This window comes from Taudactylus pleione, unplaced genomic scaffold, assembly GCF_031769625.1.
Source record: "Taudactylus pleione unplaced genomic scaffold, aTauple2 ptg000262l, whole genome shotgun sequence".
NCBI classification, from domain to species: Eukaryota; Metazoa; Chordata; class Amphibia; order Anura; family Myobatrachidae; genus Taudactylus; species Taudactylus pleione.
Genome location: NW_028284664.1, coordinates 4,810,925 through 4,824,717, shown reverse-complemented (window position 1 = coordinate 4,824,717; position 13,793 = coordinate 4,810,925). Strand labels below are relative to the sequence as shown.

The 13,793-nt window shown below is 42.2% G+C and overlaps 1 protein-coding gene across 3 annotated transcripts in view; it reads right to left on the bottom strand.

Annotated features, from left to right (window-relative positions):
- TBC1D23 (TBC1 domain family member 23) overlaps positions 1 to 13,793 on the bottom strand; it is a 54,715-nt gene that overhangs the window by 9,917 nt on the left and 31,005 nt on the right. The window contains exons 13-16 of one of the 3 annotated variants that reach the window (XM_088481064.1): positions 13,206 to 13,315; positions 12,053 to 12,195; positions 10,466 to 10,510; positions 8,775 to 8,866 (exon numbers count right to left, since the gene is read on the bottom strand). In XM_088481064.1, the coding sequence (XP_088337190.1) occupies positions 8,775 to 8,866; positions 10,466 to 10,510; positions 12,053 to 12,195; positions 13,206 to 13,315 (390 nt within the window). The remainder of the gene's footprint in view (positions 1 to 8,774; positions 8,867 to 10,465; positions 10,511 to 12,052; positions 12,196 to 13,205; positions 13,316 to 13,793) is intronic. The other 2 variants (XM_088481065.1, XM_088481066.1) reach the window with 2 other exon arrangements.

Sequence of the window (13,793 nt, the reverse complement as noted above, 5' to 3'; positions counted from 1 at the left end):
ATGGCTACAACATACAGTCAGATGTGACACATGAGATGCATCTATCTCACCAGATGAATACGATGCTGTAACAAGCCACCCAGGAACATTATTGTCTTGAGATGAAATAAAACAAACTAGAAATCTTTTGTTGTTCATTTGCATTTACTTGATGGTTCCGGGAGGACACTGAAATGGTGACACATAACACTGCTCAAGACTAGGAGCACTGGGGAAATACAATATTTATGTGTGTGCTTTTCAGTGTGTAAAAGAATGCAGAATAACTGGCTTTGTCTTAATGGTCTAAACAATCAGGATTTGTTAAAGAAAAAAAAAAAGTTTCTAAATTATTTATTATAATGGGCAGATTAAATAAGGAGCAGAGTTTATCCCCCATCTACTTGAAGGCGCTGCCTGATTCAATTAGTTGCGGGAATCTCGAGCGCTAAGCGCCCAGAGGGTGGATTGTCCCTCGCAGTCTCAGACTCTGAATTTCATGCCCCAGGAAACCCATAGATTCTAGCACTTTGCGTGGAATCTATGGGTTAGCGCGCGTTAACCCATGGTTTATTGCGCTGATTAATTAAACAGCTTGGAGCGTGAAACCCGGAGCTAACCCCGGTGCCTAATTAAATTGCCCCCTAAGAATTACATCTTATGCTGGGCATACTCTGCCAGATAAAATGCCTGTCAGACCGACAGACATTTTATCTGACAGCCTGTCATCCTGCAGATATCACTGGCATACACTGTGAAGGAACAGGGGAAATGTCTGACGGTCGGCCGTGGCTGGGCATACACTACCGAATGCGGCTGACATTTAACGTACAGAATATCACATCGGACGGGCATGCTGGACGATCAGACATGCCCGACCAATCAATATTTTAGCAAAATGACATAAATAATATACAAACAAATAGAGAAGTGATAAAAGTATTCTATGTGAATTAAGTGGTGATGCCATGAGAAAGGGTCAGTCAGAACACCCCCGGGGGCCCCACTCCCAAACGCTCACCCCAAAATAATTATTGCTACATAATGGTAGTTTGTATATTATTTATGTCATTTTAATTCTTTCTAATTTCATTAACACTTATTGATTTATCCTTACACATCTTTTCTTTACACTTCACTATCACCTTTTTCCCTTTTTCGTGTGATGCCCTGGGGATGGCCCTTTACTGTAATTTTTTAGGGGTGCCTTGCTTCTCGGACGTGACCCCCTTAATGTTAGGGACGCCAGTATAGAGGAGCCTTGACGATTGGCCTGGCGCTTATTCATATATTTGCAAATGTATGTAACTAATACCTCTAAATCTCTATTATCATGTAGGATTTAAGTATTGTTTTTGCTGCAGTGTGCTGGGGGGCAAATCTCTTTTTTTCTGTGTTTGATGTGCATCACATCAAACTTAGCGACCTCCGATAGCGACCACAGGAGCGCGCAATCTTCGGTACACACTGAGCGATGTAGGCGTATTGTCGTTACGAATCGGCAAATCGGCTCGACATCGCTCCAGTATGTACCCAGATTTATTGTACAATGTCCAGGCTGACCCTGGTAAACAGATAATGGAGTTGGCAAGGACTGGTTAAGGGGGGTTGAGAAGCTTTCCTACCAACTCCTGATCTGTGTGTAAAATAGTGGCTCGTGTATAGCACATTCTTGTGGTATGTACTTGGGACAGCTTGTACAGCAGCTAATTAAGCCAGGGAGCCCACATTTTAATCCATCCCGAGGCGGTCATGTGTTGAGCCCAATATTCTTTTTTATTTTTCCCCATCAATACATTTTTATTGAGAATAAAATAGAAAAAATTGGGTACAGAAAAAAGAGAAAGGGGCATAGGGGGTAAAAGAAAACACAATAACAATAAAAATTATAAGGTATGAACAGGACATCCATAAATAACTAACAATTATTATAATACAAAATATAGCAAATAGATAGACTAAACATTTGAATCTCCTGAGGGAGGTTCATTTAGATTGCAAGGGGAAGACGGGTTCAAAGGGCCAGTTCTCGCAGAGGGGGCACCTCCACCAACAGTGACATAGATATGCCATGGCCGTAGAATATTTAGCATCCCTAGACTCCATTTCAAAATGAAATTGAGTTTTTGTAACAACTTTAGCAAATGGAGGGGGGGGGGGGGGGGGAAGGGAACTTCCAATGATGGGCTATTGTAGCAATAGCAGATATTAAAATATGACCAAGAACATAGTGGGCAGGTTTGGGAATAGTGAGAGGGTACCAATGTGGAAGGGCTAGAGAGGGATCTAGAGGTTATGTGAGACCTAAAACTTCCTTTATAAGGAAAAATACTTCTGTCCAAAAAGGGCATAAAAAGGGGCAGTCCCAAAAAATATGGAAAATCGTACCTTCAGAGTGGCATAAACGCCAGCAAAATTTAGAGACCGTAGGCCATATCCCATGTCATTTAGTAGGTGTCAAATATAGTCTGTTTAGGAGTTTAATATACATTTCAGCGTGATTAGTGCATTTAGATAGGGAAAGAGGTTAAATGGATAGATTCCCACTGTTTAAGGGTAAAGGAACATTGAAGATCAGCCTCCCATCGAAGCTGAACAGAAGATTTGGTCGTCTGGTCAGCAGGAGACAACAGTAAGTACCAAAAGGAGATGGCCCCACGGGAAGAGGATCTAGATAGTCTATTTAGAATTTGGTCTGGTGGTGTTTGGAGCATGGAGGGGCCGGTATTAAATTGAGCTATCCAGTGATGGAGTTGAAAATAATAAAACCAAGCTGATGGGCCCAATTCAAATTTGGCACATAAATCAGAAAACGGTAAAATAGAGGACGGGGAAAGAAAATCTGCTAGGGACTGAATACCCAATTTGATCCAGTAAGACATACGAAGATTGGGAAACAAATTATCTAATGCTTGAAGGGATAAAGTCCTAGTAGGGAGAGTGAAATTAAAATGAGTTGGAAGCCTAACATCCCATATCTTTAGGGTATCAAGGGCAGACTTGGGAAGTAATGGGGATTGTGGGCGTAGTTGTTTAGGTAACCATAGAAGGTCCGATAAAGGGAATTCTTGAAAAAGGGCAAGTTCTAGGTCCACCCAGGGCTTAGTGTTGGGGGGGGAGAAACCAATCGCACAGCTGAGAAAGGAGGGCAGCTTCATGGTACCTAGGTAGGTCAGGGAGATTGAGACCTCCTTGTTGTCTAGAGCGTATCATACGGTTATAAGCTATTCTAGGAGCTTCGCGTTTCCATACATAAGACGTCATCAGTTTCCGTATTTGTTGTAACATTTTACAGGGTATTGCGTATGGTATAGCCCGGAACAGGTACATCAGTTTGGGCAGTAACATCATCTTTAATGCCGCTAGACAGCCTAACCAGGAGACCTTGTGATTCATCCAGGCAGTGGTTAAAGTTGTCAACTGTATCAGCAGAGGGGCGTAATTAACAATGTGAACATTGCTGATACAGGAGGGGATAGAAATGCCTAGGTAGGATAAGGAGGAGTCCTTCCAAGAAAAAGGAAAACACCCTTTCAGGGATTGGAGGATTGTAGGGGGAATGTTGATGGGTAGAGCTTCCGTTTTAGTTGTGTTCAATTTATAATAAGAAGCAGCACTATAGTTATTTAGAATATTATGGAGGGGAATCAACGAAGTCTCCGAGTCAGTCACAAACGATAACACATCGTCTGCAAAGAGACACAATTTATGAGAAGTGTTACCTACTTAGGGAAATCCATGGATGAGCGAATCATTTGGGCGAGGGGTTCTATAGCCAATACAAAGATTAATGGGGAGAGAGAGAGGAAGCCATTGCTAAAAATCCGGGCTGAGGGGCCAGTGTAAAGAGCATTGATGGAGCTAAGGATATCGCCTTGGAGTCCAAACCTGCATAACAGCTGGCGCATATAGTCCCAATGGAGTCTGTCAAATGCTTTTTCAGCATCTACTGATAAGAGAAGTGGTCGTTTGGTATGTGAGGCCCACTCCACCAGGTCCAGAACCCTACGTGTATTGTCGGGAGCCTGACGTCCAGTAACGAAGCCCACCTGGTCAGGGTGTATTAACTGAAGTAGTGGGTTCAGACGGCTACCAATTAATTTAGCATAGATTTTAATGTCCGTGTTAAGAAGTGCTATAGGTCTGTAGTCAGAGGGGTCCTTGCCCGGCTTCGGGATAGTCACAATTTGTGCCTCCACCATTTCGGCTGGAAAGGAGCCAATTTTGGAAGCCTCTAGATATAGCTGTAAAAGGAATGGGGAAAGGACTCCTCTGAATTCAGAGTAAAAAGAGTTAATAAAGCCATCTGGGCCTGGGGCCTTACCCTTAGAGAGTTGCTTAATTACAGACTGTATCTCCTCCAGTGACCAAGTGGCGTTTAAGGACGCCAGGCTACCTGCATCTAAGGTAGGAAGGGATAAGCTATCTAGAAAAGAAAAGATAATAGGGGTTGTGGGTTGAGGAGTGTAGGGATCTTCAGACAGGTTATACAATTTTGCATAGTATTATGAGAACAGATTGGCAATGTCGAGGGGATTAAGGCACTTTGAACCGGAGGGGGAGAGAAGACATTTAAATCTATTTCTGGCTTGGTGACCGCGGAGTTTACGAGCTAAAAGGAGAGCTTTGTTCCTGGCGGTATAGAACTTGTGACATAATCGAGTGAGGGCTGAGTGCATGCGGAGCATAAACAGTTTGTGGAGCTGCTGTCGGACCTCTTGCAGTTGTTTACGTAACAATCTAGTAGGGTGAGCCTGATTCTGAGATTCCAAGGATCGAAAGGAAGACTCCAAATCAATTTGTGATTTACGGGATCGAGCTTTAAGTTGAGCACCTTTCTGAATAGAAGTGCCCACCAATATGTAAAAACTGAAGTGTCCGAAGGAGAGTTGGTCTGAGTATATAACATAAGGGAATCTGTAAGAGCCTTTAGAATCTCAGGATCATGGAGATGGTAGTCAGGAAAACGGCAAGGGCGTGTAGGGGAAAAATGTTTATCAGTACTCCAGGACCATAGGAGGGGAGCATGATCGGACCAAGTGATGGGGAGAATTTTGATTTTCTTAGTGGACTGGAGGATCCTTTTATCCATAAGAATAACATCTATTCTGGGTAGCTATTATGGACAGAAGAGAAGAAAGTATAGTCCATCTCATCTGGGGAAAGGGTGCGCCAGGCGTCACACAAGTCAAGCTCAGCTAACAATTTCTTAAAAGCAAGCGAGGGGCCTACATCACGGGGGAAGAAGAGTGACCCTGTGAAGAAGAGCGATCCAGTTTGGGGTCCAGGATCAGGTTAAAGTCACCCATCAATATTAGGGCGCCTTGATGGACCTTAGCAATTTCTTCAAAAGTTTCTCTCAGGAAAGGGACCTGGCGAGCATTGGGAGCATATATAGAGACTAGAGTAACTGGAACTTCCTCAACAATGCCAAAAAGGATAAGGAAACGCCCATTTTTATCTTCAATTTTCCTATGTAGTACAAACGGTGTATTTACATGAAATAAAATAGCAACCCCATTACATTTAGATGGGCCATTAGCGGTATAGCAAATAGGGTACCTGTGGTCTTTAAATACAGGGGGCGCAGCGGAAGAGAAATGCATCTCCTGTAAGGCCACAATATTTGCTCTATGTTAGTGAAAAGTGGAGAGAGCTAATCGACGTTTATGTGGGGAGTTAAGTCCCTTGACAATTAGGGAAAAAACCTTAACCATTTATGGTCACACAGTTGTGTGAACACCGTGGATATACCCGTTATGGAAAACAAAAGAAAAAAAAAGGAAAAAACATATCTCTAAGAAAAGGGAAAGAAAAAAAAGGGTGACAGAATCAAATCAAACAGCCCAGTATATCGGGCTACAGTAGTTGGCGTGGAAGAAAAAAAACATCAAAATGGTTAACATGTGGGGGTGGACTGTTCCAATACCCACCCAGAGACCTCATATATAAAAACATACAAACATTATAAATATAGAAAATACAATACTGGCAGTATATGTCATATATAATAGAAAATAGAACTATCAGTACTGCCGAGGACAAGAAATAAAATAGAAACAATATAAACAGCACACTATCAACATGTAAGACATTTCTCAGAACCTATATGTGAAACTGACATCCTAGTTACTATAGCAAATAAAATATAATAAAATAAGAAGCATCATAGACGCAAATCCTGTGATATAACATAGGTCAAAATTATCAATAAATCAAGGCCTAAGACCTATACATACTTGCGGCTAAGAAGACCAATGCATAACGTCCCGGAGTGGAGTGACCAACAGAAACAATAGGAATGTCTCGTCCGGAAGGATCAAACATTGTTGGTGCTACAATAGGCTACCCGATAGCAACCCAGTCCAGAAAAATGCATATGATTCAACCAATAAAATACCAAATGAGATAGTATAAATCCAGGAAATCTTCATCCAACTTGGGTCCATTCCGACTGAATGGGATTGGGAGACGCTGATGCAAAAGAGACAGGAATTGTCCACTCTGATAGCAGCTTGGCTCCGGCCTCTAAAGACGAAATGACGAACGTGGAGCCATCTTTCTGAAACAAAAGCTTCACCGGAAAACCCCAACGTTATTGGAGATCATTATCGCGAAGAGCCTTGGTGATAAGTTGGAAAGATCTACGTTTGTTGGTGGTATGGATCGAGACATCTGGAAATAGTTGGAGATTATTAAGGACCTCTGTGTATTCTGCTAGCCGTGCAGCTCTAAGGACATCTTCCTTAATATTGAACAAATGAAGGCGTAGCAGAACATCTCGGGGGAAACTGCCAGGGGCTGTGCGGGGTTTAGGAAGGCGATGGATGCAGTCAATTAACAGGTCGCGGACCTCAGCAGACGGTAATAATTTCTGGAAAAGGGTCAGGGCAAAGTCCTGGAGACCATCACTAAGCACAGATTCCGGGACTCCTCGTATCTTGATATTTCTCCTTGATCTGTCCTCTAGGTCAGCGAGTTTATCCTTAACCGCTATTAATTCCGTCAGGACCGAATTATGGGAACTGAGATCGTTATGGGAGGACACAAGTTCTTGCATCTTTATTTCCAAATGGTTAGTGCGGTCACCCACGGTAGTTATTTCAGCAGATAATTGTTTAAATGAGGTTTGGAAGTCAGAGGTGAGATTTGTCTGGAACGCTTGGAGCATCTGATGGAGCGTACAGACTGTAAGCGGTGCGTCAGTAGTGGGGTCCAGACTGGTCGTGAGACTGGATGGGGAAGCGGCCATGGAGGGGGACGCTGCCGAGGTCTTCCCGGCAGATACAGAGTCAGGAGTTTTTTGTGAAACAAATTTAATAGGGAGTGCCAGGGTAGAAAGTTTGCCAAGTTTGGTAGGCATAACGGTCTTCCGAGGTTGGAGGCACAGGTGACAGAAAAATAGAGACTGCACGTTAGTTGGTTTTAGAGATGCTGGATTATGGTGTCATATTGGTAGGAGATGCATATATATGTCGGCAAATAGGTATGGAGTGTTGTAGATCACATTAGGAGGATAGTAGTAGCAGAGGTTCAATCAGCAGAGCAGGAGCTGAGGAGGTCTCATGGGGGAGGGTAACATAATATCACTGGAACAGCTTGGTGAAGCAAAGGGTCACAGCCTTTCAGAAAGGCAAGCGAAAAATTAACAGTCACCAACCTGGATGCAGGAGTAGAGAGGAGACATGAGAGCTGTACACTAACAGGAGCTGGCAAGGTCTCAGCAGGCAGCATCCAGGTATTCCAATGGTGGCTGACTGACACTCAAAATGGCTGCCCTCGTCGATCTCCAGGGATCCCTTTGTCCTCCAGGGAGGAAAATCTACCCAAGGTAGGGAGTCCGGGTCCTTCTGGCCACAGGCAGAGGTAGTGGAGAGGCTGGGGATGCAGCAGGGATGCAGCAGCGGCCGCGGCGATGACGTCAAGCAGTCTGCCGGCAGGGCTCCAATATTTAGCCCCCGGCTTCTGGAGCTGTAGTAGGCTGCGGATCTCTGGACCTCGCAGAGTGATGACAGAGTGCAGGAATCGGGTCAGGGGCAGCGCGGGCACACACTGGAGGTGAGAGGAGGCTCAGGGAGGCAGGAGGCAGTGGCTATTTGCCCTTTAAAGCACAAGGGCCAGGAACTCCAGAAAAACGCTGCCGTCCAGTAAGCCAGTCAGGCCACGCCCACAAGCCACAAATTCTTGAGTCAGTGCTCTGCCAGTTACCCAGCAATCCTGATTCATAGTAATTGGATACAACTGTGGACATCGCAAAGCCCTGGGCCCACAGTCCATGTGTGGCTGGCTTGACATAGCGGTGCAAGCAGTCAGTGACTATTAGCAGCTGACAACGAGCAAAACACTGAAACGTGTGGTGGAGCCTGGTAGCAGTCTATACCCAGCTCGTTTTACTACCAAAAGCAATAGTATCCAATAACGGTCCGCTATTAAAAATACAATTATAGCTACTGTTCTCTGTACGTCAGACCTCAGAATCCGTAAGTAATTAATTTGAAAGTAGACTGTAATGTGATTTGATTCAGGTGCCTGTTCTACAGTTAAGAATTGCTCAGGAAGAAAAGACTGCTTTCAAGTGCTTCCAATACTGAATGCGATATGGACAGCTGAAAGAACACTAAACTATTATTTGTTTAGTTATTTAGAAAACTCAAATAGGCTACTTCGCACTTTAACTGCTTGGTCGACAACGTTATGATAAACGAAAATAAAATCCATCTTTGGTAGGACTTAAAAAATTGCATCCAAAGATCATGCATGACACCACCCACATCAGATCATTTTATCAACTGTACCTGTGTCAAATTCTTCTTCGTCTCCGATGCTGAACACAGGTTTAACACCCCGGTAGGGCTTCCCCACTCGGTCACTGCTGCTGACATGTCTGCTGGGTTGAGGAGAAAAAAATTGTTTATGTTTCTTTTTTTTTATTTAAGAAAATAAAAACCAAATCTCATGCAGAAAATGTCAGAGTTCCTCATCATTGAAAAAGTTTGTTCTGGGGGCGTTTGGCTACCGGACAAGCATTGAAAAGCGTCTCTCTCACTAGTAGAGCATGCAAGCACAGATCCGTTTTAATGTTAGAAGCAAAAGCGGAACAGGTCAGTTGACAAGTCAAAGTATATTATATGCTTCAGGTTTCTTAAAACCCATTAAACACTCATATTTAAATGCTCTTTTTACCACCTAATGCCCTTGAAATAAGCTTTAGTAAATACTACAAAATGTTATATCCTAAAAGAATATTCTAGAATAAATGGCAATACGTACACAGCCATCTTGTGAGGACAATATGTACAGAAACAAAATGGCTGCCAATACACAATTTCATCAGGTAAATCTGTTAAGTGTATAATAAGCTTAACAACGTAAAAAATTGTCAATAATAAATTCATAGGTATAATTACAAATAAACATTTAAAATAATTTTTAGATTTTATATGGGTACTTATGAAGAATTTTTTTGTAAAAAAAGTCACAAACTGAAAACCATGAAAGCAAATGGAGCTGGTTGGTGTCAACACATCTATAATTCACTATTCAAGTGTGGAAATGTTATGAACAGAAAGCAGATTAGTTGGAATTGAGAATGAGTACTTTGGTGCGGTTAGGAGAAAAGTGCTTAATAGATCCCTTTAGTGTTCAATAATGGAGACTGAAACATCAGTGACACTGACAGACCACGAATTGCAGAGGACGGCTGTTGAGTCATCAATAAATATTAGATGGTTTAGATGTAAGAACGAAGATTAGTGAAGCTATTTAGACTTTGGGCCTGATTCAGAGATGTACGCTAATGCAATTGCATCTGTATTCTCTCACTGATTGCAGTTGCTAAAATATTGTAATGCCTTCCAAAGCAAATCCTACCATAGGGAAGCCCCCTGCTGCCTTCTCATATCCGCCCGACGACGTCCAACACTGTAAACATCAACAACATCGACGCACATCGGGCAGCCACACAGTGTGTAAGGCAAGTCTGACCAGCTGCAAACACTGCGGTTCTCCTGACAGGCAGAGCGCTCTCATGCTGTAAAAGGAGATGGCAATGGCTAATTTATGTGCGCCCGTGAAACTGCGTTTAAACGGTCAGACACGCCTGCGTTTTTCTAACCACCCTCCTTTACCACCCCCAAATGCTGACTACCTGTCACTCACTTTGCGAGTCTTTCCTCCGCAGGGGCGTAATCACAATGCAATCGCTGCACATAGGCAGAGCAGCTTTCACGCAATAGCAAACAATCGCTCGATCTGTGTAAATATCGGCTTTGCGAAATCTCTGAATCAGGAACCTTTGTTCAATGTAGAAAACCCATAAAGACAGCAGATGGGTAAAGATTTAAAAATCTAGTCTATTCAGTGCCATCAAGTTGGCAGCGAGGGGTTGTGGCTTGTGGAGAGTGTCAGCGTGACTGATGCTTGCACACAGCCAGGCATTGTGCTAAAAACAGAGGAGGTGGTGGAATCACAGCTCACTACATCTTACCGCTCCAAACTCGCCCTCTCTGGCCAGGGAAGATTGAAAGTGATTCTATAGCAAATTGAGGCACAGGATACAAACCGAAAAAAATAAATTACATCAACAAGAAGCATTTGGTACATTAGTTGACATTTCATTATGTCTGGACAATTAAACACCAATATTATTGGCAAGAGGATCTTGCATTAGAGACTTTAGGTGAGTGAGGAAAATGTAATTAGCGCCCTCAAGGTAAACCTCTTTATTGTTTTAAGTTCTGAAATTGCTAGGTTCTGGAATAACATCTTCTGACAAAATAATACAATATGTATGTATCATAGGTCTTCCATTTATTCCAGTTTTGTTTTTTGTTTTTGTTTTTTTAGCAAAAAGGTGAAAGTGCACCTTTCACCATAATGGAAGATGTCATTCTGTGGCCGAATGAATAGGTTTGTGTCTCAGTGATGTAAAGGTGAAAACGGAGAGGCTGCCATAGCGATGTACACCAGTGGGGTGCGCTGTAACGATCTCCTCCTTCCCTTGGCTTGCAGCCGTCCCTTACTGCTACAGGCATATTATGCATATATAGGGCCGTATTCTATTAGTTTTGCGTACACGATAAAGTTTCGCCTGCCGGACTCTTCGCCTACATCGCATATTTTAGCCACGGAAAGTAATAGTGTGCGTTCCCGCTATTTGCCCTAGTTGATTCCAAAAGACGCGAAAACTGCGACACGTGAAAAGTGGTGTCAGAACAAGGTAATCAGCCTGAACCCCCCAAAAAGGTGCAGAAACATTGGGGATCAATGTAGTAGTGCCCGATTTGCCCTAATAAAACTGTTTGGGGTACTTAAGTTGGTACAATTGCCTCTAATTAGCACCTTTGCACAAGTGGTGAAGAATAGCATTAAGTAGTGTTTTTGGAGAAAATAAGTAGTCCAGTCAAATTTGGGGTACATGAAAATGGGTGCAAGCATATTTAAAAGTCGCTAAAGTGCGTTGTAAAAAACGCACCTTAAGCAAACATCTGCAATAAAAAAAAAACACCTGCCCCATACTTGCAGACCCATAAAAGTCTATTTCGCTACTTTTTAGGTTTGTACCACCACTTTGTACTTTTTCGCCCCCAAATTCAAACTACTTTTAGGGGTGTTCCTTAATTTTTTTAAAGGGATTTTTTTTATGCAGTTCTCCTTTGGAGGCTGTCCCAAGGGTTCTGAGTGGTTTCCCCACCTTTGCACCCCAAAATAAAAAAAATGCATTTTTTCTCCTGCTTTACTCTTTATCGCGTATTACATTGCACTGACTTTACGCGTACGCGAAAAGCGGATGGAATTGAATACGGAGACAAGTTTCCAACAGGCGAAAAGTCGCAATCGGCTATACTTTTTCGCGGATCTCAGCTTTTCGTTTCTAATTGAATACGGCCCATAGTAAGTGAAATCATACAATCCCTTTAACACTAGTGTAAAAGACACTAACACAGTACAATATTTCCTCCGTGTGCCAGTGTTACAGAAGCCACAAGGGAAGACGTGCATTAATGATAACAAGTAACAAATACTCTCCACTTAATGCAATTAATATGGATCTAGCTAAAAGCAAAGCACCCACCTTTCTACTGGAGTGGAGGTATTCTCAATGAAGCTGATCACCTTCTCCTTCACGTTTACAGACTTAGTTTTCAGTGCCACTGTCATTTTATTAACCAAAGACTTCACCCCTTTTCCATCACCAAATCCATTAGGAGAATCTCCCTGCAAAAAAAAAAGGGTTCAAACTCAACTGACTGCTGGAAGCACATGAATCACAATTCAGACTCTCGAATATGTAAGAAACAGTGTTGTCAGTCATTAACATCTACACGTTGAACAGGTTAGTAGGCATCATCAGCAAACAGTAGTCACTGGTGATTAGAACTGTAATATAATGCACTGTGTTCCATTGGGGAAAGTTGACTAAATTAAATGTCTGGACTGCTATAACTGTAGGACCATCGCCTTCTATATGTTCAGCATTTTCATTCTTCTAAAAGGCTACCCAACTTATGCTCATTTGTGTTCTCAATAAATAATGAGACATATTATTTATATATATATACTTCATTACATGTGCACTGAACTTACTCTTTGATTTATTTCCTTATATCTTGAAAAGTGCTTTACTGTATAAATATTGCATGGAAGGTGCAAAAGGTGTCCCACTGTAGTACACACCACAACCTGGTTTTCACAAAACCTGATGATATTAAAAAACAAACAAAAAAAACCCTGAAAACAAAAACTGGAAAGTACTTTTGTTTTTCTGGGAGCAGAAACTGCGGATGTGCCGACTGTGTTCTGGAATTCAATTTACAATAAATACCATTCAAATTCAGTTTAATCCCGAATAACTGAGCCATAAAGTAACAAGAACTTGTGAGCGGTGCAGGCTTGTATTTGTGTATTGTACCACCAGCACAGCAGTAGTAATGCCATATATGTACACAAAACAAAAAGACTTTTGCTATCGGCGCGAACAATAATATACTGCAAATCTGTGCGTGTCCTAGCGAATAAAAGCATGGGGATTTTATTCATATGCTTACAGCCCATTGTCAAGGGAACCCAATTCTCTGCAAGTTCACAAACATATATGCTGAACACACCACTATATTGCAGTTAAATGCACTCGCCTCTCCTATTGACCAGACAGTGTAGAAAAGCAATTTAATAAAAAGTTTATGTTAAGGGATAAAAGCATGTGTAAGTTCTCTTTATATGCTTACATCTGCATAGGAACTTGAACTGCTCCGTGGCCCACATGTACTAACAATCCAATGTCCGTATCCATTGTCTGGTCCTTCTACATTAATGTCCGCCAAATGTTGCTGGAGCACTGGTTAAAAAAAAAGTATATGCAACATATGTGCATGTTTGAAAAGAAGTATATGTAGCATATATGTAGACAGAATACAGACACTACAATTTAATTTTGCTTACTACAAAGTACTAAACATATTGGAGGTAGCTATGTTGGGGACTCAACATTAATGGGCTTATTCAATCAGCTGCAAAGTACCAAAAGAATTCTTGTGCACTAATGAATTGCTGGATTTCAGGCCAGGGAATCTTGCTGGTTTCATCTCACACCACATAAAGGTGTGAGCTCAAATAAGCCAGATTTCTCCAATGTACGGTCAGAGATCTGCACAGCCAGAGATTGTGTGAAATTCCGACAGAACCTTGTATGTAACTGTATCATCCCCTTATATTTCATTTTATTTAAGGATTCTAAAGATCACATCTGTTCCCATGGTCCAAAAATACTAAAGCTGATTCAGGAGCTAGCGTCAGGCGACCAGACCACTTTCCAA